At 44.8% G+C, this 21177-nt stretch overlaps 1 protein-coding gene across 1 annotated transcript in view; it reads left to right on the top strand.

Moving 5' to 3' along the window:
* Positions 1-3176: 3176 nt before the first annotated feature.
* mims2 (mitochondrial inner membrane scaffold 2) overlaps positions 3177-21177 on the top strand; it is a 71025-nt gene continuing 53024 nt past the window's right edge. The window contains exon 1 of the mRNA XM_086005283.1: positions 3177-3740. Coding sequence (XP_085861409.1) covers positions 3510-3740 — 231 coding nt within the window. The 5' untranslated portion in view covers positions 3177-3509. The remainder of the gene's footprint in view (positions 3741-21177) is intronic.

Here is a 21177-nt window from a genome sequence, read left to right as displayed (position 1 = left end):
ACTTCAACAACAGAAGCTTCTCAGTCTCAAAAAGAAACAAAAGATTCAACAGAACATATTCTTCCAGCAAATGGTTCTATCAGCTTCCTTCAAAGTTTCTCATAAAATTCCAAGAAAAATGAAGCCAAGTGTAGATACAGAGACGATAAAAGACTGCACACATGCAGGAACTGCCATGTTCCCAGAAAATGTAAATTTGAGAGAAGTTTTGGAGCTAACAGGATATCTCTTACAATGGACCCATGATTTATACTTCCATCAATTGATAGACATGAAGCACCGTTTTCTGCTGTTTATAGTTGAAGGCCAAGAAGTGAAGTCAACTCGCATAATGGCATGTCTTGGAGTTTCAGTTATATATAGATCCTTATTTCTGAAAACTACTTAGTGGCATTGAATGCCAGATATCTCACTAACTGCAGCTATTGTTTCGGTTTATTGAAGCTTTCTACCATTTAAATTAGAAAAACTAAATATTTTACTACAACTTTTATATCAAAGTTAGACACATAATGTGCTTCTACAACCAGTACTGAGGTGGCTTTGAATTGGATAAATGTGCAGTATCAATGACCTATAGGATTGTTAACAATCCATTTAATATTTTAAAGTTTAAATGATTATATAAATGAAACAAAAGTTATCACGGTACAGGTGGAATGATAAAATGATTAATCACATATTAACAATGAACTTATGTGATGAAAAGGCACAACATTAATCTCATGTCACTCCACTGCCCTCAAACACTCACCCTTTCTTATTGACTGGGGTACAGTTCCACAAGCATTGGCATCTGGTCAGGTGACCATTCTTCATATGCAAGCTGAGATAGTGGCATTCTATTGGCAAGCTGCACTAAAACAGGGGTGGGCATTATATCCAAGGTGACCTCACACACAAGTGCTTTGTAGCAGGGGCTTGCCTTCTCTAGCTTGGGGATGCTGAGTTCAATGGTAGTATCCTCGATGCCAACACAGCAAAGCTCAACTAACTCAATGCAGACCAGGAATCGAAGCTGGAGTTTTTTTTTCATCTATGTGGCTCAGTACCAAACCATACCATACAGAACAAACGGGAAACTGTTCAACCTCTGTCGCCTCCAGTCCAGATCCAAGGTTGTCCCATCCTCTGTCGTCGAATTACAGTATGCAGACGACGTTGCATCTGCGCTCATTCGGAGGTCGAACTCCAAACCATTGTCAACACCTTCACCAAAGCGTACGAGAGCATGGGCCTTACACTAAACATCCGTAAGACAAAGAGGCTCTACCAACCTGCCCCCGCCACACAGTACTGCCCCCCGATTATCAAAATCCACGACAAGGCCTTGGACAATGTGGAACACTTTCCATACCTCGGGAGCCTACTGTCAACAAGGGCAGACGTCGACGACGAAATCCAACACCACCTTCAGTGTGCCAGTGCAGCCTTCGGTCGCCTGAGTAAGAAAGTGTTTGAAGACCAGGACCTTAAACCCGGCACTAAGCTCATGGTCTACAGAGCAGCAGTGATACCCGCCCTGCTGTATGTCTCAGAGACATGGACCATGTAGAGCAGGCACCTCAAAGCACTGGAGAGGTACCACCAACGCTGCTTCCGCAAGATCCTGCAAATCCATTGGCAGGATAGGCGCACCAACCTCAGTGTTCTTGCTCAGGCCAACATCCCCAGCATCGAAGCTTTGACCACGCTCAATCAGCTCCGATGGACGGGTCACATTGTCTGCATGCCCGATACGAGACTCCCAAAACAAGCGCTCTACTCGGAGCTCCGGCACGGCAAGGGAGCCCCAGGTGGGCAGAGGAAATGCTTCAAGGACACCCTCAAAGCCTCCTTGAAAAAGTGTAACATTCCCATCGACACCTGGGAATCCCTGGCCCAAGACCGCACAAAGTGGAGGAGAAGCATTCAGGAAGGTGCCGAACACCTCGAGTCTCTTCGCTGGGAGCAAGCGGAAGCCAAGCACAAACAGCGGAAGGAGCGCACGTCAACCCAAGTACCCCACCCACCCGCCCCTTCAACCACCGTCTGCCCCACCTGTGACAGAGACTGTAGGTCCCGCATTGGACTCATCAGTCACCTGCGAACTCATTTTTAATGTGGAAGCAAGTCATCCTCGGTTCCTAGGGACTGCCTAAGAAGAAGATACGTTGCATTTAACCTACTAAGCTATCAGGAAACCCCATAATTGAGTTTTTCTGTCTACAAAAGCCGAATATTGAGCCTCAGTAGGCACTGAATTTATTTGTTCTGAATTGATGGGGCCAGCACCCAGGCGCCAGGAATAATGCTGTCTCCTTTCAATGTAATGTAATGCTTGGCGCAGTCATGCCATGTGAGCAGGTCTTTACAGGGTGTAAAACCAAACATGGCACCTCGCCAGTTAGCCAATTTCTCTTCCAACCAGGAGACACTCTTCCTACAATCTATACCTTTTTAAAAATCTTACAGTTGCCATCACATAATCATCACTCCCTGATCGACCTCCTCTTTTACTTTTTACAGCCCTATTGAGTATTCCACATCATGGGTTTTTCATCCTTCATCTAGTTTTCTCAATAAAAACATTTTTTTTATTTCCCAGTGGGGCGATGACAAAATTGCCTTAGATTTTTTTTAGACTTTGAAAGTCATATTTAATATGTCATGTATAATTTCTGTTCAATGAGCTGGATTAATTATAAATATATCTAACACGCACAAATGTCCTAGTTCCAACAATTACAGGAAGTAACTACCCTTCATATTAACAGGCAGGACAGTGGAGAGCAAGATCTAAGGTGAGAAAAGCAGCAGCGTTCATTACTGGAGATTGGTGTGTTCTGTACAAGGCATTCATGACCTCTCGACCGGGCTGTTCTGACATGAAAGCTTTTTATTTGCATTTTAACCTGGGCCGTGACGGCATCAAATAAGCTATTGTACTTTATTTCCAAGGCAAAAGTTGTGATGCTGTTATGTAAACACTGCGATACTTGTGCTTTTGCATTCCCACATTCATACTGTTCAGAGATTATTGTGCCATCCTTCCTTAGGTTTTTTTTAAGTCAATCTATTTCTAGGCGGGGGGAGGAACATTTCATTGAGACTCGGTGCAAAAAGTTTAAATACGCCGGCTGCCTTTTCTTGCTGTTGTTTGCTGTGCCTGGCTCGGAGTTTATTATCGACATTCTGCGTTTTCAAGCCTTGATCGGACTTTGCCTTTAAGCGGACGCGGGATCGCCGCACGTCAATCATCGGAGGTGCCGGCCAATGAGGCAGCTGGTTGTAAATTTCTTTGTCGGGTGGAAGGAGGAGGAGGCGGGTCTGGTGTGAAACTGACAACAGCTGAATCACGCGGAGTGGTGGCACCAGAGAGAGAGAGAGAGAGCGCAACAGTGAGCAATAGTCAGGAGCCCGGGCAGCACAGGCTGCAGCAGATACCCAACCCTCTTCCTGGGACCTTTAGTATTCTCTCTGCACAGGGGAGGGGAAGAGGAGAACATTTTGTTTTAAGGAGAGGAACAATGCTCTCACCCTTTCTCCTCCAGTCCAGGCAAAGCCATGCGATGATGTTGTTGCATAAGTGCTTTGGGAAAGGAGCCCGCGCCTGTCGGATCGGCGCAGCTGTCAGGAGGGGATCCCGCACCGCCGGAGGGAATCACAGCACCCTGCCAGCCCGCTGCAAGGGACCGGGCTGTGCAGCCGGGGAGAGATGGCCAGACGCCCGCCTCGGTGCATTGGGAGGACTGTGCACGGTGAGCAAGCGGCGCCGGCTTTGGTAACGTTAAGATCAATAATCATTGCAACTCAGGCTCTCGTCGCAATAACTCCGCCGGCTGTAGTGTTGCTGTAGGCGGGAGTCTGCTGCCAATAAAAAAAAAAGGTCTCAAACTCTTGTTGTTTGCTTAACATGTGAACTGGCTTTTGTTAAGCAGAGGTAGAAAGTTGCTTTTTTGTAACAGCGGTCATTTAGCAAAAGTCAAACAAATCGCGCTTCCAACAATTTCCAGCCTGTCTGGAGCTCCCCAGCTACAGTTGTTTTAAAATAATGTGTTAAATCAACAACAGCCAGAAATCAAACCCCATGAAAATGGCACAGCCGAGTTTTGGCAGTGGTATGCATTAGTTGTCAGATGCAGCGCACTGGCTGGTCCAAGGTCAACCACGAGAGAGCCCTTGGTCAGGGAGTTTTGTGTTCTTAGCGATTTGAAAGAGGCTGAAAGATAAGATTGGGGACATCCCGTTCCTCCACAGCCTGCAAGTTAAGATAGCACTGAGGGAGAGGGTGGGGTGCCTGTGAAACTGGGACAAATTAAGGTGTGGGTTAGTTTACACTGTACTACTTTGTTTGAAAATAGAACCCAAACTGTTTACAGAAAAACATGTTAAACATGCAGCAAAGCCCCAAGCTATGTCCTTTTTTGCTAACTTATTGGAAAACAGTACCATTACACATGTTATATTATTCCAGAAAAGAAACACTGTTTTACTACAGTTTTGGTATCTTGGATTTCAGATTTTTCTTTGTACAAGATCTTTTGAAATTAACATTAGTTTGGGATAACCAAAATGCCCGTGGTACATCAGTCCATGAAAATCGTATACTTTACACTGATTCCTCGCAGCAGGAAAGTGAGGGTATTTCGTTGTAAATCACACTCTGATTATGTGAAACTTTGCTACTACAGAATGGTACTTGTTTTACTTTATGGTACTGAAACGTGGCGTCTTGGTGTGGAGATGCCGGAGTTGGACTGGGGTGGACAAATGTAAGAAGTCACACAACACCAGGTTATAGTCCAACAGCTTTATTTGAAATCACAAGCTTTCGGAGCGCTGCTCCTTCTTCAGGTGAAGTGGAGAAATGCATAAAGACACAGCTTATATAGTCAGAGAATCATGTCAGATGTTTACAGGTAACCTTTCCAACTGCCATTTATCACACCTCGGCAGAGAGATAATCACAGCAGTCAAAGGTGTGAATGGTGTCCAAACAGGTCAGTCAGGGAAACATTACATCAAAGAACAATGAGGTGGGGTCACAAGGGGTCAAATATTGCAGGTGCTGGGGTCTGTATGAAAAACAAAAAAACAGACAAAAAACATTTTTTTTGGCTGGAAATCACAGCAGGTCCGGCCGCATCTGTGTAGAGAGAACAAGCCAATGTCGACTCGAGTCTGGATGACCCTGCATCAGGTGGGGTTACATGTAGCGTGACATGAACCCAAGATCTCGGTTGAGGCCGTCCTCATGGGTGCGGAACTTGGCTATCAGTTTCTGCTCAACGATTTTGCGTTGTCGTGTGTCTCGAAGGCCTTGGGACAGAGATAGCTTATCTGAAACACATTCAAGGCCCCAGAGGTTAATAAATGACACAATAGGAAAGAAGCATGGACTGAACAAAATGGTAATGAACTCAGTCACTGAAGGATGACAGACCATTGAAGATTGTTATGCATTCCTACGTAAAAGGACCAAGAAGATGACCATGAAAATGCTGGTTGGACTTTATCAAGGGGTTTAAGGGTTTAGTTTTACGGAAACAGTCTGGCTCACATCTGATACAAAGGATTGGTACTTTTATTCATTTGGTGATCTGATGGCGAAGTAAACAATTCATAAACCTGTCTATGATGGCTTGAGAGATTAATCCAATAATTTGATTTAGTTGCTAATATTACTTTTTTGTGACGTGGTGGCAAGCAGTGATCACAAAGAATGTTGAATGCAGGATTTCCAGTGAAGTTCATGCATGGCACAATGCACAAGAAACATCATAATGTATGTTACTGGATGCTTTCTGAAGGCTAATGGAATCATTTTAACTAATTAATCCCAACACAGACTGTTTCCAGTTAATGCATAGTCATGACCTTTCTGGTGCTAGACAATTGGCAGTAGTGTGGTAGGTCCACTACAGTTAAGAGTGGAGTACTGAATCAATTACAAATTTTAATACAATATAAAATAGCTTTGCTATCGGTAATTAAAAAGGAGCATCTTAAGGGTATTCAATAAATGTATATTTATAATGTAATATACTTTATTACCACAAATAAAACCGAATGACTCACAAGCATTGAAACCATACAAGGTGGAAATAAAAATATTTTCTTGTGAGCCAGAATATGTTACTTCTCACATTTTTTTGGGGGCGGAGTGGTATTCAAACATTCACTTGTGTTTTAGTGTGGAAAATCACAGCCAGATATTGTGGCATTATGAGCACTGGTAATGTCACAAGTACCATGATGTGATAGCAACTGTGGAAATGTAGAGAAACCTTCACATTAGCCAATCCATGTGAGCGTGATGCGGTTTGAAACATCACCACCTGCGAGCAGTACTTTAGTGCAGCTCATGTTGAAGCTGTGAACTTTGTACCAAACAGAACATTCCTTTTGAATCAAGAACAAACTGAAAAGTAGAAACCTGTATCCAGTTTAAAATTGTAATAGAAAAACCTACGTGAGTGGAATAAGTAATTTAATTAGAAATGGTAAAGTTGTAGTGAAGGATTGGTTAGTAATGACTTGCTGCAGAGTGGATCTAAGATTTTTATTGTAATGAAATGGACCGAATGGACTTTTTTTTGTTTGTATCGATGTATTGATAAGCTAAGTGAACATATTCATAAACCCACTATGACAAATATCTTGAGAGATTAATCCAATCATTGAATTTAGTTGCTAAGATTACTTTTCATGAAGGGGTGCAAAGCAGTGAGCACAATACTTTGAATGCAGTATTTCCAGTGAAGCTCATGCATGGCATAATGCACAAGAAACTTCATAGTGTATGTCATGCTGTTACTAAAAGGAGAACTATGCCCCAGTAACAAAGTAATTGACTGAGTTCTTCCTTTTTTCTCTAATTACTGATGGTTTTCTACTCCTGATTATACTTTGTGCTCACTCATTTCACTCTCCCAGCGTTTGAGTCTTTTGTGTTGGGAATTATGAATGAAATAATTTAGCTGAGGACCTTCAGTTCCATGTGAAACTTATGGCCCATGAAATCGACCTCCCTTGTCACATGAGAATTATGGCCGGGGCAGAGTTTAAACAGAAACGATTAGTCAGCTGTGATGTGCTTTATCTTGGCAATCCACGATTGGAGGATAAAGCAGGGCAAAGTGTTCTGGGTCAAAACCTCCTGTAGCTTCGGATGAAATAGGTTCAGTTAAATTATGCCTGCAGGGCTCTTGGGGCTAAATACACCAGGTGCACATCAGCAACGTGGAAGCTTCCATCACCTACTGCAGTCCTCACTGCATTGTGCTAAGTTAGTGGATCTCAATCCGTGTCATGGTGGGATTGCTGCAGTTGGTTTCAGTGTCCACAGGCTAGGGAGGAGAGGAAAAACAGGGATCTGGCTCCTGATAGCCACTTGGTGACCCCCCACCCCACCCCCTCCTGCTACAAACTACATGTCTGGACATCAGATCAGGACAAGATTGGGCTCAGTTGCAGTGGCCGAGTGGCATGACAAATTTCTCAAAAGAATGGCGACTCTGGGCAAGATAGCAGCATGGTGCTTTTGTCAATGAAACTGTACCCCTGCTGTGTGTTGTCCCCAGGAGAGGGAAATTGGAAAACAAAATTATGTCTGTACATTGCAACCATTGGACAATAATGAAAACTGATAATGGACTATCATAAGATCAAGCTATAACATTTGCCTGATTTAATTTATTTTGACTTGCCTAATCAGCTAACTGATTATTTCAAGATAAAGCACAAGCAGGCATTTTTCCAAATCCTGTCTTTGGCACAGAAGCAGTTCCATGTATTTGCAATATTCTCCTTCCCAGTATGAAGTAAAAGGCACAGTGAGGAGCAGTTTTGTTTGATAACTAAGGGCCTCTTTTCTGTTGATGTAGAAAGTATAAGCAGCTTTACAGGATATATTTACAGCTATATTAAACCTAGCAAATCCCTATGGCATTGCTCACAATAAGTCAAAGAATACCCTCTTTTATAACTGAGTGTTGGCATCTACATAGCCTTTCCTAAATTGTCTACCTTGAGAAAGGTTGACAGATCTAATGTTGCTCTTGTTTTATTTTTCCCTACATTTCTATTCTCTATATATGACTTAGCAATATTGTGTAATTGAATCACTTTTATAAAAGATCCATTCATTTGAAGTGACTGTACTATGTGGTAGAAATGAGGTATTGGTTCAGAAGCTTGATATTCAAGTGTCAGCCGTGCTGTTGCATCTGAGTCAGATGGTCATGGGTTCAAGTTCCACTCCAGAGGCTTGAGCACGTAATCCAGGCTGACGCTCCAGTGCTGCACTGTCGAGGGTGCCGTCTTTCGGATGAGACATTAAACCGAGGCCCTGTCTGTCCTCACGGGTGGATGAAAAAGATCCCACGGCCCGATTCAAAGAAGAGCAGGGAAGTTCTCCACGGTGTACTGGCCAATACCTGTACTTATCCCTTGACCAACATCACTTTTTAAAAAAAAAACACATCTGGTCATTATCACATTGCTGTTTGTGGGAGCTTGCTATGCACAAATTGGCTGCCACATTTCTTTACATTACAAAAGTGACTACACTTGAAAAAAGTACTTCATTGACTGTAAAGCACTTTGGGATGTCCTGAGGTCATGAAATGCACTATATAAATGCAAGTCCTTTTCTTTTTCTTTCTGTAAGTCAGGAGGAGAAGTTTACAGAGACTTTGCTGTAAATATTAAATTGCCTTGAAAAACTGGTTTTTGTATAATGGAGCTGGAGCAGTTGATATGACATTGGGATGTGTAAGGGCAGGGCTGTGCATGACACTGAGGCTTGGGTGATGCGAGCAGTGAGAACAGGTGCATGTGAATCTTGAATGCTAGTGCACATTAGAGGCCAAGGGATTGACTCCGCATGCCTAGATGATGTAGTTGTAGCTACAGGTGTTAACTGAACACACACAGCTCATTATATTTATGATCCGTGTAGCAATTCAAATGATTTAATTTTATATTTTTATTTCTTTACAACTCTAGTATTTGGCTACATCCGTCTTGCAGATGAGACGTTAAACCAAGTCTGCCCTCTCTGTAAAAGATCCCACAGGACTATTCTGAAGAAGAGCAGAGGAGTTCTCCCTGGTGTCCTGGCCAATATTTATCCCTCAACTAACATCATTTAGAAACAGACCATCTTGTCATTATCACATTATTGTTTGTGGGAGCTTGCTGTGCACAAATTGGCTGCAGCGTTTCCTATATTAGAGTGACTACACTTCAAAAGGTACTTCATGGCTGTAAAGCACTTTGGGACGTCCTGAGGTTGTGAAAGGCGCTATATAAATGCAAGTTCTTTCTTTTCTTCACATCTACATGGCTGCATGTGAGGACATGTATTAACAGTTAAAGGTTCTTTCTGCTTTGGATGTGAAAGATCTGGAATCAGTCGTGGCAATCGGTCACTACATCAGCTAAAGTTCTCTGCAAGTGGGCCCAACTCATGGTTGCTGCATGAAATCTTTGATTATCAAATTTGTTGGCAAAATAATAGAATCACGATAGATCAGCGGGAAAGCAAAGAAATGGTTAGCAACGTGACATCTGAGACAAAATAAGCAGATTAAGCTCTTGAGGAACAAAACTGTGTCTGTGTGGTGAAGATGAAAAGACAAGACGAGTTACATGCTGCATTAGCAAAGAGACTTACAAATTCAGCAAGTGACTCTTTTTACTATTGTGTGTGATCTGATTCGGCACCACCGGGATCATCTTAAAAGATCAAGGGAATGAGTTTGAGAAAATGCCTGCTTTGGATTCCAGCAGTGTGCTTGTTGGGTCACAGCATTTGGATAGTGTTGAACTGATGGCAGGATTAAGGGTGTTAGAGAAAATCTGGTTGTGTACAGTTTGCAATACATGCCCATGGCTTGCATTTGATGACGTTGTCAGATGAATGCTTAATGCATTATTGTGACGTTCCCTTGTCCACTATTTTAACAGAAGTGTTAACCCATTTAAGATAAATGACTGCATTAAAATTGAGGATAATATTAACACCAACAGTGATTTGTGTAGTTCTGCAATACTGTACCACAAATTCATCATTAAAGGAGGTAATTCTTCTGGTTCTGAGATTGGCCTTTGCCACAACTAAAATATCTGAATATGAAGCAGGCCAGCATAGAGGAGAGCGCAAAAGTGAATGACCAGCAACTAGTTGCTTTCATAGTGAAGGATCTAAGGCCAATTGCGGTCATTGATGACGGTGGTTTCAAAAGCTTTCTTCTTTTCATAAATGTATTTTTGCTGCATGGTGTTTCCCTCCTTTCCCTTTACGCGCCTGCATCATTTTATTTAATTGAGCAGGAGATCAAACAAACTGGTCAAACTTGTCCCTTCCTGTGTTATTCTTGAGATGACCACAAGGTAGCACTCAGTTTGATTTTTAGCAAAAAAAGTTTGCTTTTTTTCCTTCTCCGATAGCCTGGTTAACATTAGGAGCTTTTCGCATGTAGGTACTGCATTCTCCATAGGATTTTGATATGCTAAGCAAAAAGTGAGGAAATGAAGTAAATTAATTCAAATGAAGTTCTTGTGAATTCTGCTATCCAGACCAGTTCTTCATATGTTTATGGCAACAAAAGTTGACTTACTGGATCAAAATGTTGAGTCAAACATAGACAGACATCTCTGGCACAGACTGTGATCGTCTAACATGATGGACCGAAATGTTACTTTACATTATTACATGTCTGATAAAATGTTCTCCTGAAGTCTGACTAAAGTATGCTGTATGTCTAGAAGCTCACTACAGTCAACGTTTCAAAATGGCATTAGGAAATCTTCAGGTTTTTGTTCTCTGCATTTCTTGCACAGCACATGTCAACCTCACTGCCATGGAAAGATTCTTCCTAAATGTTTGCCCTGAAATGCTTGACAATTGGTTGTGACACAAGCATTCAGTATAAAGTCCAGATTATAAATCACTTCCCTGGATTTATATTGGTTGCACTTTGAGTTTGAGCTGGGGCGAGCGATTCAACATCTAGTGCCTTCACTGGCCTGTCCAATTTACCAGTGTAGTGCACACATAGGGCTGGATTTTAACTCTGGTGCGGATGGTGTCGTGTTATCTGCATTTAGTGTTATCCACCTGAATCTAAATGGATGTGGGAGATTGATGCAATTTTAACTTAATTGTCCAATTGATTTCCAACGTGTGGGAACCCTTGGCAAATGGTTTTTTCCTGACTGAAAGTCGCCTCCGATGACATCATCATTGCTGCTGCATTTAACGTCTACAGCAAGCCTTGCTTCTTCTGCAGACTGCCAAGCTTTTTGCCTGTGGAGTGTGAGAGACTTGCAGGAAAGATGACTAGCGGGAGACCCAGATCAGCTCTTCGTTTTGACGAGGTGGCCCTGCAGGCATTAGTAGATGGGGCTACAGCCAACAGGGAGGTGCTCTTCCCTTCTACAGGGAGGAAGAGGCCTCCCAAGCAGACCAAGGCAGTGTGGATGCAGGTGGCTGAGGAGGTCAACTCCTTGGAAGTCACCTGCAGAACCTGGATACAGTGCCACAAGAGATTTCATGACCTTCTCCGCACTGGAAAAGTGAGTATGATATTCCCATCACCCTCAATCTGATCCCCATTGCCTTTCCTCACCAGCACTCTGCTTCAGCAATCTCTTCCTCCACATCCCACTTGACACTGACATCCATGCACCCTTACCCATTCCCTTTCTCTCTATGGTCACATTCACATAACTATTCAACTTTGCAGCCCTCACACTCCCTATCACTGTGATGCTATGCAAACAACTGACAACACACAGGGAGGGCCCTTGGTCTTGCCACCTCACTCCACCTTTGTCTCCTTCTAAGTATCTATGCTATGGAATCTCCACACTCACTTCTTCATTCTCACTCAACCTCCACTTGTCTCCCTCATTGCAGGAAAAGAGAGTTCACAATAAGCAAGAAAGAGTGAGGACAGGAGGAGGGCCACCCTCAGTAGCCCACCTCACCCCCTGGGAGGAGGCGGCCCTGGAGATCGTGGGAGTAGAGGAGGATGCGCAAGTGGGGGACGGACAGACGGGTGCATCACAGCAAGCTGGTGACAGAAAAGTTTCCCATCTCATTGGCATTGCATGAGTCGCTGATAATGATTTTGAAGCTCTAACAGATGGACTTATGAGCATCTGCAATATGCAATGTGCATGTAACCTTGGCATCACATCTCTGACTCTTTCCTTTACTCCCCCACAGGACCATCGCAAGCATCCGTCCCCACTAGCCAGGAAGAACAGGCTGACCAGCCAGACTCCTCAGAGGAAGCTGCAACCTCTGAGGGCGCAGCGTCACCAGAATTCAGCGCACCCAGCACCAGCGCAGACACGCGCACCTCGGTGGGACCTTCGGGACATAGAGTACTGTTGCCACCTGGTGTATCACAGCTCACAAGTGAGCATCAGCAGATTGTGGAGAGTCCTAGTCAGAGGGCGCAGGACTCTGCCAGCTCGGCTCAGCTGCATGTCGACCCTCTGCCTCTGGGTCCATCCATAAGATCAGCGGTGCTGGAACTCCAGTAACAGATGCAGGAGTCTCTGGCAGGTTTTGTCTCCAGGGTCGCTGCGAGTGTGGAGCGAATGGAGGAGTCGATAGCGACCATGAGCAGAGCCTTTGTGGAGTCATTGGCGCATGAACGCATCGTGACGGAAAGGATGGCAACCTCCCTCGAACGGATGGCAACAGTAGACAAAATGATGGCTTTGGCCATGGAGGTGCTAAGTCGCCAGAGTGCTGAAATCATGGTGAGTGTTCATAATAGAATAACATCTCTGGAGGAGCGATGGTCATCTATTGAACTGAGAAACCAGACCTTCATGGAAGTCCTTCTGAGTGGGACTGCCATTGCAGATATGGGTCCCCATGGCCTCCCTGATGTGCAGCAAGGTGCTCTCCAGCCACTTGCAGGCACTGAGGGGGACCTGACCCATGAGAGGGAAGTTGGTGGCAGACCTCAAGGAAGTGGGGGCTCCTCTCCAAGCGCTCACACTTCCATACCACTGCAGAGCCCTTGGTCAGAGCCCCACCAGAGTCCACACCCAAGTGAGGTAGGCGTTTCAACCCCTGCACAGCCGCAGGAGCAGCAGACTGTTGACGAGCCCTCACAGGCTCACAACCCCAGAGGACGCCCGCCAAAGGTGTCGTGACAGGAGCAGCAGCAAATTGAGCAAGGGGTCTCCACATCTGCTGAAGCCACAGGAGCGGCACCACGTAGGAGCACGCGTAAGAGAAAAATTCTGCACAAATAGTCACAAGGGTAGTCACTTGGGTGAAATGTGTTTATTGTAAAAATGCCATCAGTTGATTCTTGTACATAAAAACTCTGATGGCAACTGTTGCAGTTGTGGCGCGTGTTATTTCGCAAATGGGACTTTCACATTGAGGGCTTAGGATTACTTGCAACTGTCAGTATGCTGGTCAAACAGCTAGGAATCAGCAGGGTCTTGGCCATTGTCGATGCTCAGGCAAGAAGCTGCGAGGTAAAGTGCTTGATCGGCTAGGCTAGGCAAATCTGGCCAAGATGAGTGCGTTCCTTGCATCCCAGGCAGCAATGTTCTCACGTAATGCTGCCGCTGGTTGATGGGCCTCTGCAGGATGTGCGTTTTCGCACTCCTCCTCCTCATCTGAGGAGGGTATGTGAGGAGCCACTTGGTCCTCAGGAATCTGCAAGCCACGACACTGCTGTAAGATTTGCAAAATTTCTGCATTTCCCCGAAGGTTATTATTAAAAAGGGACCCTGCGTGGACATTTTAAATCAAAAAGGGTACCCAAGATGGCGTCCGTGCCCCGTGGCAGAAAGCCTGTGAGATTTTAAAACTTGGACTCTGCGACGCAGGCAGCTTGTGGAGAAATCGAAACCAAAGCTGCAGTTTCTGTGAAGAGAGACGTTGCATTTTGAAAACCAGACAGGACTTTGAATTATGTATTCGATCAAATTGGAGACAAATCGAAACCCAGTTAGGCCTATAGTTAAGGCCATCAAGCAGTCTGCATAAATAATCGGGAACAGATTAAGGAGGCTGGACAGGCCCATTAAGGTGTATTAATAACAAAACAAGTCAATTATCGGGCCAGTAGATGCGATTACCGGCCATCTAAAAACAGTTAGTATAGATTGCTACCATTATTTAAAATAGCCCGCCAAGATTATGACAAAGAACTAACCTGATTTGGCGCGCAGATAAGGGCCATCCGTAGGAGTATAATTGAAGGCCCCGGGTAGCAATCTCTTCTCTCTGGCCTCTCCTTGCTCCTCGCCCTCGTGGCTGCTGCTCTTTCCCCACTCCATCTGGAACCGCCCAGGCACTGCATCGGGCGGACACGGACAATCCAGGCCAGGCGAGGCGGGAGGCGAGGAGGCAAGACGAACTCCAGTACGATTTGGACAGGTTGGGTGATTGGGCAGAAACATGGCAAATGCACTATAATGTGGATAAATGTGAGGTTATCCACTTTGGTGGCAAAAACAGGAAGGCAGATTATTATTTGAATGGCAATAGATTGGGAGAAGGGGAAGTGCAAAGAGACCTGGGTGTTGTGCACCAGTCGCTGAAGGTAAGCATGCAGGTGCAGCAGGCGGTTAAGAAGGCAAATGGTATGTTGGCCTTCGTAGCAAGAGGGTTCGAGTACAGGAACAAGGATGTCTTGTTACAGTTGTACAGGGCCTTGGTGAGACCGCACCTTGAGTATTGTGTGCGGTTTTGGTCACCTTACCTGAGGAAGGACATTCTTGCCATGGAGGGAGTGCAGCAAAGATTCACCAGGCTGATACCTGGGATGGCAGGAATGACGTATGAGGAGAGATTGTGTCGATTGGGCTTATACTCACTGGAGTTTAGAAGATTGAGAGGGAATCTCATCGAAACCTATAAAATTCTGTCAGGTCTGGACAGACTAGATGCAGGAAGGATGTTTCGGATGGCCGGGGAGTCCAGAACCAGGGGTCATAGTCTAAGGATAAGGGGTAAGACATTTAGGACTGAAATGAGGAATTTCTTCACCCAGAGAGTGGTGAACCTGTGGAATTCTCTGCCACAGAGGGCGGTGGAGGCCAATTCATTAAATATATTCAAGAAAGAATTAGATATATTTCTTGAGGCTAAAGGGATCAAGGGATATGGGGAGAAGGCAGGGACAGGGTACTGAATTTGGATGATCAGCCATGATCTCATTGAATGGCGGAGCAGGCTCGAGGGGCCGAATGGCCTACTCCTGCTCCTACCTTCTATGTTTCTATGAGGAAGACGATTGAAGACAAGCTTCGAGTGATCGAGCCTTCAGTCTCAGCTAACCTGTGACTATCTTCATGCAAACTTCAACTGCCGACCGAGGAAGAGGAACCATCAGCCCTGCAAGGTAAAGTACCCAAGCAGAGACTTTAACTTTGGGGTACTCGTACCTGGACAACGCCCTTGCAGCACCCGGAGACCACGTGACGATGGCAGGCTCCAGAGAGCACAAAGTGCGATCCCCGAACCCCACCGCTGTTTTGAGTTCAGCAGATCTTTGATTGGTGAGCATAAATTCTGGCCCCTCATAGCTTAATCTAGTTAGGTATAGGGGGTGGGATAAGGATAAGGGGATTGTTAAGATAGTTGTTTTCCCTTGATGTGCCGTGTGTTCACCATTCCCTGTATAAGTATAGTTATTTTGTATTCGCCTGTAATTTTACACTAGTAACTTCTCTTAAGACTGTTATTTTTCTGTTTAATAAAATCTTTTGCTTACATCCAAACCACCTGTCTACTCGAGTCTTTTCTGCATCGCTGCCTGTACCTAAGTCCGGTGTCTAGAACCTAGGGGCGTGGGAGTGATTCGAACTGCTCATAAACAGTCAGAGGCATAACTGACTGGGCGTACGCGCCAGAAACCACCACACGCCACCCCCTACAATGCGCTATGTTGTGAAGTGTACAGCAAACCATGCCGATTCTGGAGACCCTGGCTGCTGAGTACTGCAGGGCTCCACCGGATCTATCCAGGCATCTGAAGCGCATCTTCAGCAAACCGATGGTTCTGGTGGACATGTAGCTGGAGTTGTAGCTCTCCTCAGCTTCGTTGGATGGGCTCCTCAACGGCGTCATTAGTCATGTCCTCCGGGGATAGCCCTTGTCTCCAAGTAGCCATCCGTTAAGCTGGTCTGGTAGACTGAGACTGAATAGCGGAGGCACACTAGACTGGCGCAGTATGAAGGAGTCATGGCAACTGCCAGGGTACTTGGCACAAACACGCAAAATTTCCTTCTTGTGGTCACACACCAGCTGAACGTTAAGGGAGTGAAAGCCCTTGCGGTTGACAAAAATACCTGGATTGCGATGGGGTGCATTAAGGGCCACATGTGTGCAGTCAACAACGCCCTGCACCCTTGGAAAGCCTGCCAGATTAGCTAATCCAACCGCTCGTGCCGTGACAGTTGCTTGATCCTTGGTGAAATGGATGTGATTGTGCGCGATGGCAAAGAGGGCATCGGTTACCTGCGTGATGCAAGTGTGTGTGGCCGCCTGGGAGATGCCGCTGATGTCTGCTGCTGATCCCTGGAATAAGCCTGAGGCAAAAAAGTTGAGTGCGGTTGTGACTTTGATGGCCACTGGTAAGGCTTGTCCACCTGGTCCTCTGGGCTGCAGGTATTGTTGCAGCATTGCGCAGATGTCACTCACTACCTCGCGAAAGTCGGAGCCGCCTTTGGCACTGCTGCTCAGACATGTTGAGGTAGCTGACGCTGTGTCTGTAGACGGGCTTCCAATCGCTGGCCCCTTCTGGCCTGTGCAGCTTCAGGTGGGTGAGCAGCAGCCTGGCGCTCCTGTTGGTGCTGCTGCTGTTCCTGGTTCTGCTGGTGCCGCGGCTGGTGCTCGAGCTCATCTAATGCCCAGAAGGGAAGGAAATAAATGCTCCCATGCTTCTGGAATATGCCTCAGTTGAGAAAGCACTCAGTGAAGGTGACGAGAGGGGTTTCCCAGGAGGTCACACTGGAGATGGGCGTCAGGCTCCAAACTTCCACAGCTGTGGTTATGCCTTCTAAAAGTTCCCCCAGACCTGAGACAACAAAGTCCTGCCACCTGCAAATGATGGCTGATCAAATCTCCTCTTTAATGGTTGACCTGCAGCTGATAGTCAGCAATCCAATAGTGCTCCCGCCAGGTTTCACCATCGTGTTTCCCACCAGGCGTGTTTCACGTGGCAAAAGGGTTAAATTCGCAAGGGCCTTTCAAAATAGGATTATAAAGGCTATTTAGTGCTTGTTAAGGGCCTTAACGACCTATCCCGCCTGTTGGAGGCGGGACGGAGTCGGGACCATTAGACACGGTTGAGTTAAAGTTACTCGGAGTCGGGAACCAGGCCGGGGGGGGGGGAGGGGTCCCGCCTGCCAGTTTTCACGATTTTTACCCCCCACACGCTTCCAGTCACACCTCCACAGCCCAATGAAAATCCAGCCCAGAATGACTGCAACACATGATGTGTATGTGTGGTAGTTAAAGCAGCAAAGCAGTTAGACATGCTACCCTACTAGTAGGAGAAAGGAGAAGCATCAGCAGTACATTGTGTGGTCTGATCACGAGCTCAATATGAGCTAAGGATGAGCGTCCTGTTTTATGAAGCGCATTTGTTTTTATTCCAGTCCTGCTCAACAATTAACCAGCCACTAGTACGATAGCAAAATACTGCAGATGTTGGAAATCCGAAATAACAACAGAAAATGCTGGAAAAACTCAGCAGGTCAGGCAACATCCGTGGAGAGAAATTTGAGTTGACGTTTCGGGTCGAACCCTTCTTCAAAACTGGAAAGAAAAGAAACTAGATCGAAGGCAGGGCTGCGATCGGACAAAAGAATAAAAGAAACAAAAGAAGTAAGAGATTAGAAGCTAGACGAGATGGTAATAGGCTGAGATTAGGTGTAAAGTGTACTGGCAGGGCAAAAGATAGCTGCCAGGTGTGAGAGAGAAACTACAAGACTCATGCAGTTCAAAACTTTCTCGGACTAGTACATCTGGCAAGCCGATGGCAGGTCCTTCACACAAGACTGTATAAATAGTATGATTATCCATTAGCTTAACTAAGCAGTGTGGATGAACTTCTCTGCATTGTGATATGCCTAGCAACACCGTGGTGAATGAAAGGGGAGTCCTTATTATAAACAACTATTACATTCCAGTAATGTCGGCAGCCACTGAAGGAAACTATCCCGATTTGTGGTACTGAAACTGTAAACACTTACCCGAAGATGACATTGCACCTGGTATGATCCCAGAAAAGTGTTGGACGATACAGGATTTAATGCAGGACAGGCAAGAACTGTGTGGAGTCGAAGACCAAATAGATGACTTACTATATAACTGTGTAGTACTAACAGTGAATGCTTTCCATGGCCATTTAGCTTTACCCGCCAAGAGTCTCTGTCAGTGTAACTCAGAATTGACCATAAGACCAGGAAGGATGATCACCCAAGTGCAAAGTCATGGATGTGGTTATGAACAAGCCTTTCAAGGAAGCTTTGTGATGCAAATACCAAAACTGACTTTATAAGGGCAACAGGCTGTTATGGCAACAGATCAAATCAGACAACATTATACAGTACAGGGATCTAATAAAAAGCTGCATTCAAACAATGCGAGGATTGCACATTTGATAACAATTTACCCAGTACCTCAGAATAAAGCTCTGCTGATTAAGGCCAGAACTGTACAATTTGCTTATGTTTTACAGTAAGAAGGCACTCCCTTGTTCCTTAATGCTGATGTTCTTGTCATTAAAACCCCCAATTAATTTTTTTAATCACATAGTTATCTGAGTTGCCCTGGTACTCTAGGTACATGTACTGAATTTTTTTTTTCAAAAACCTGGAGAGTGTATGTTCATTTGTATTTCTAGTGTGATGTGTTTTTAAAATTGTACATTTTAGTTTTCTATGTGTTTTTTTTTCTGGAAGTGGTGGAGAGGGCTTGAGCTGAGCGTGTTGGCTATACAGGTTGAGCGTCCCGAATCCGGCAACCTCAGGACCGAGGCTGAGCCGGTTTTTGGGGTTTTCCGGACTTCGGAACGTGTTTCTGATGTCCAAAGTCTGGAAACGCCCGAGCCCAGGTTGCAATATTTCTGGACTTCGGACATCAGAAACACGTGCTGAGTCCAGAAATGCTTGGGCCCAGGTTGCGCTATTTCTGGTTTTTGGTAAGCCTCCCTCAGGGTGTCCGGATTCCAGAACATTTTACGGATTCCAGACCACTGCTACCAATCGTCCCGGAGTCCGCATTCTGGAACATTCTGGATTCCGGGACTCCGGATTTGGGACGCTCAACCTGTATTTGCATTTATACTGCAAAATAAAATAATGAAAGCATGATTTTGACAGTGAACTAGCAATTAGTGGGATGATTGATGTAGACTGATTGTCCTGATCAATTGATAGAATTCAGTAAAACATTTGATTGAGGGAATAAAATATTGACCAGAATTCCCCTGCTCTTCTTCGAATTGTGCTGTGGGATCTTTTATGTTCATTTGAGAGGGCAGGCAGGGCCTCGGTTTAATGTCTCATCTGAAAGACGGCACCTCTGACAGTGCAGCACTCCCTCAGTACTGCACTGAAATGTCAGCCTAGTTTATGTGCTCAAGTCTCTGGAGTGGGACTTAAACCTACGACTTTATGTCTCATAGCTGAGAGTGCTACTCCTGGCACCTTTGTAAAAAAAAAAGCCATCAGAAATAACATGTTCTTCAAAACCTGATCCCAAAGTACTTGCTGGTCCCAATGGCCTTGGTGCTTATGTTCTCAAAGCCTGCCCCCTCTTTTGTCATCTAATATATTCAAAAAAGAAAACTTGCTATTCCAGGCTGTCTTCCACCTTATTAAGCTTTGCGGACTATTTTAATGAACATGATAAACTCTTGGATAGCAGGAAGCTTACTGGAATAGCTTTGATAGATGGTGGAAAATAAACTTTTAGTGCTGACTGAACGTATTGCGTGTTTTCTTTTAAATTTTAAAGCAATTTGTGGTCAGTGAAACTGCTCCGAGTTGCGCAGGCTGTTTCTGCATGGCAACAATATTGTCCCAAATTATTTACTCCTGAGACCAGTATAATCATGGGATTAGTATGCCCAAATGCAGTGATCAATTTATGAGTCACTCTAGAGACTATTAGAGGCTGATAATTGAATAAGCTTGAATATAGTGGCATTGTGACGCCCAGAGATTTAGTGAGTCTATGTGCGGTGACAGCTACGACTTACCCTGGGGACTGACTCATCTGTACTATGCATAGATTAAGTGTTTTTAATGCCTGAATATAATGACTACTGCTGCTTACCTCATGGCTGTCATTACCATCAGTGTATAGTGGAGGGTATATATATTGTAGGAAGCTTCACTAGTCTCCAAATGGAGGTATACACAATGGGTTAATCGGTAATATTATAGTGTCGCAAATCAAGTTGTCATTTTAAATCCAAACTAATGAATATTTTTCAGTATTTCATGCTGTATCTGATTTTAAACCAATGTGACAATTTTTTTAAATTCGCTTATGGGACCTGGGCGTCGCTGGCAAGGCCAGCATTTACTGCCCATCCCTAATTGCCCTTGGGAAGGTGGTGGTAAGCTGCCTTCTTGAACCGCTGCAGTCCATGTGGTGAAGGTACTTCCTCAGTGCTGTTAGGGAGGGAGTTCCAGGAATTTGAGTAGTTTTGGAGCTTGCTTTTTTTGGTAACTCAATCTGCTTGAATAATTTTGCCTTTAGCAACAAGAGCTCTTCCAAAATTTAAGATTGTTCTTTCTGTTAGAAAAATATATTATTGACTATCAATATATATTTTTTTAAGTCTTATTAATCTGCCTCCACTTGAATATGCTTCATCTGTTCCATGAGGCCATTGACCATATGGGACAGGTTCAACATATTTGATCAGAGTAAGCTTACTGTTTGTACCATTGTTAAATCTGTCGGAAACTGTTGGTGAAAGTCTGTGCTGTTGCTGGTGTGAGAAAGAGACTTGAGCAACAAAGGTGAATCTGGAGATTGGGAATTTCAGTTCTGGGGATAGATTAAGGCAGTTGGCCTTGTTTTCCTTTTGGAAAGAGGAGACTTTGAGGCGACCTCATTGAAGTTTTCAAGATTATGAAGGCAACTGGCAAAGTTGTTCACTGTGGTGAAGGGTTCAAATA

Source organism: Somniosus microcephalus, chromosome 13 (assembly GCF_052327205.1).
Source record: "Somniosus microcephalus isolate GS21.2 chromosome 13, FLI_Smic_1.0, whole genome shotgun sequence".
Classification (NCBI taxonomy): Eukaryota; Metazoa; Chordata; class Chondrichthyes; order Squaliformes; family Somniosidae; genus Somniosus; species Somniosus microcephalus.
This window is presented reverse-complemented; position numbering and strand designations above follow the sequence as displayed.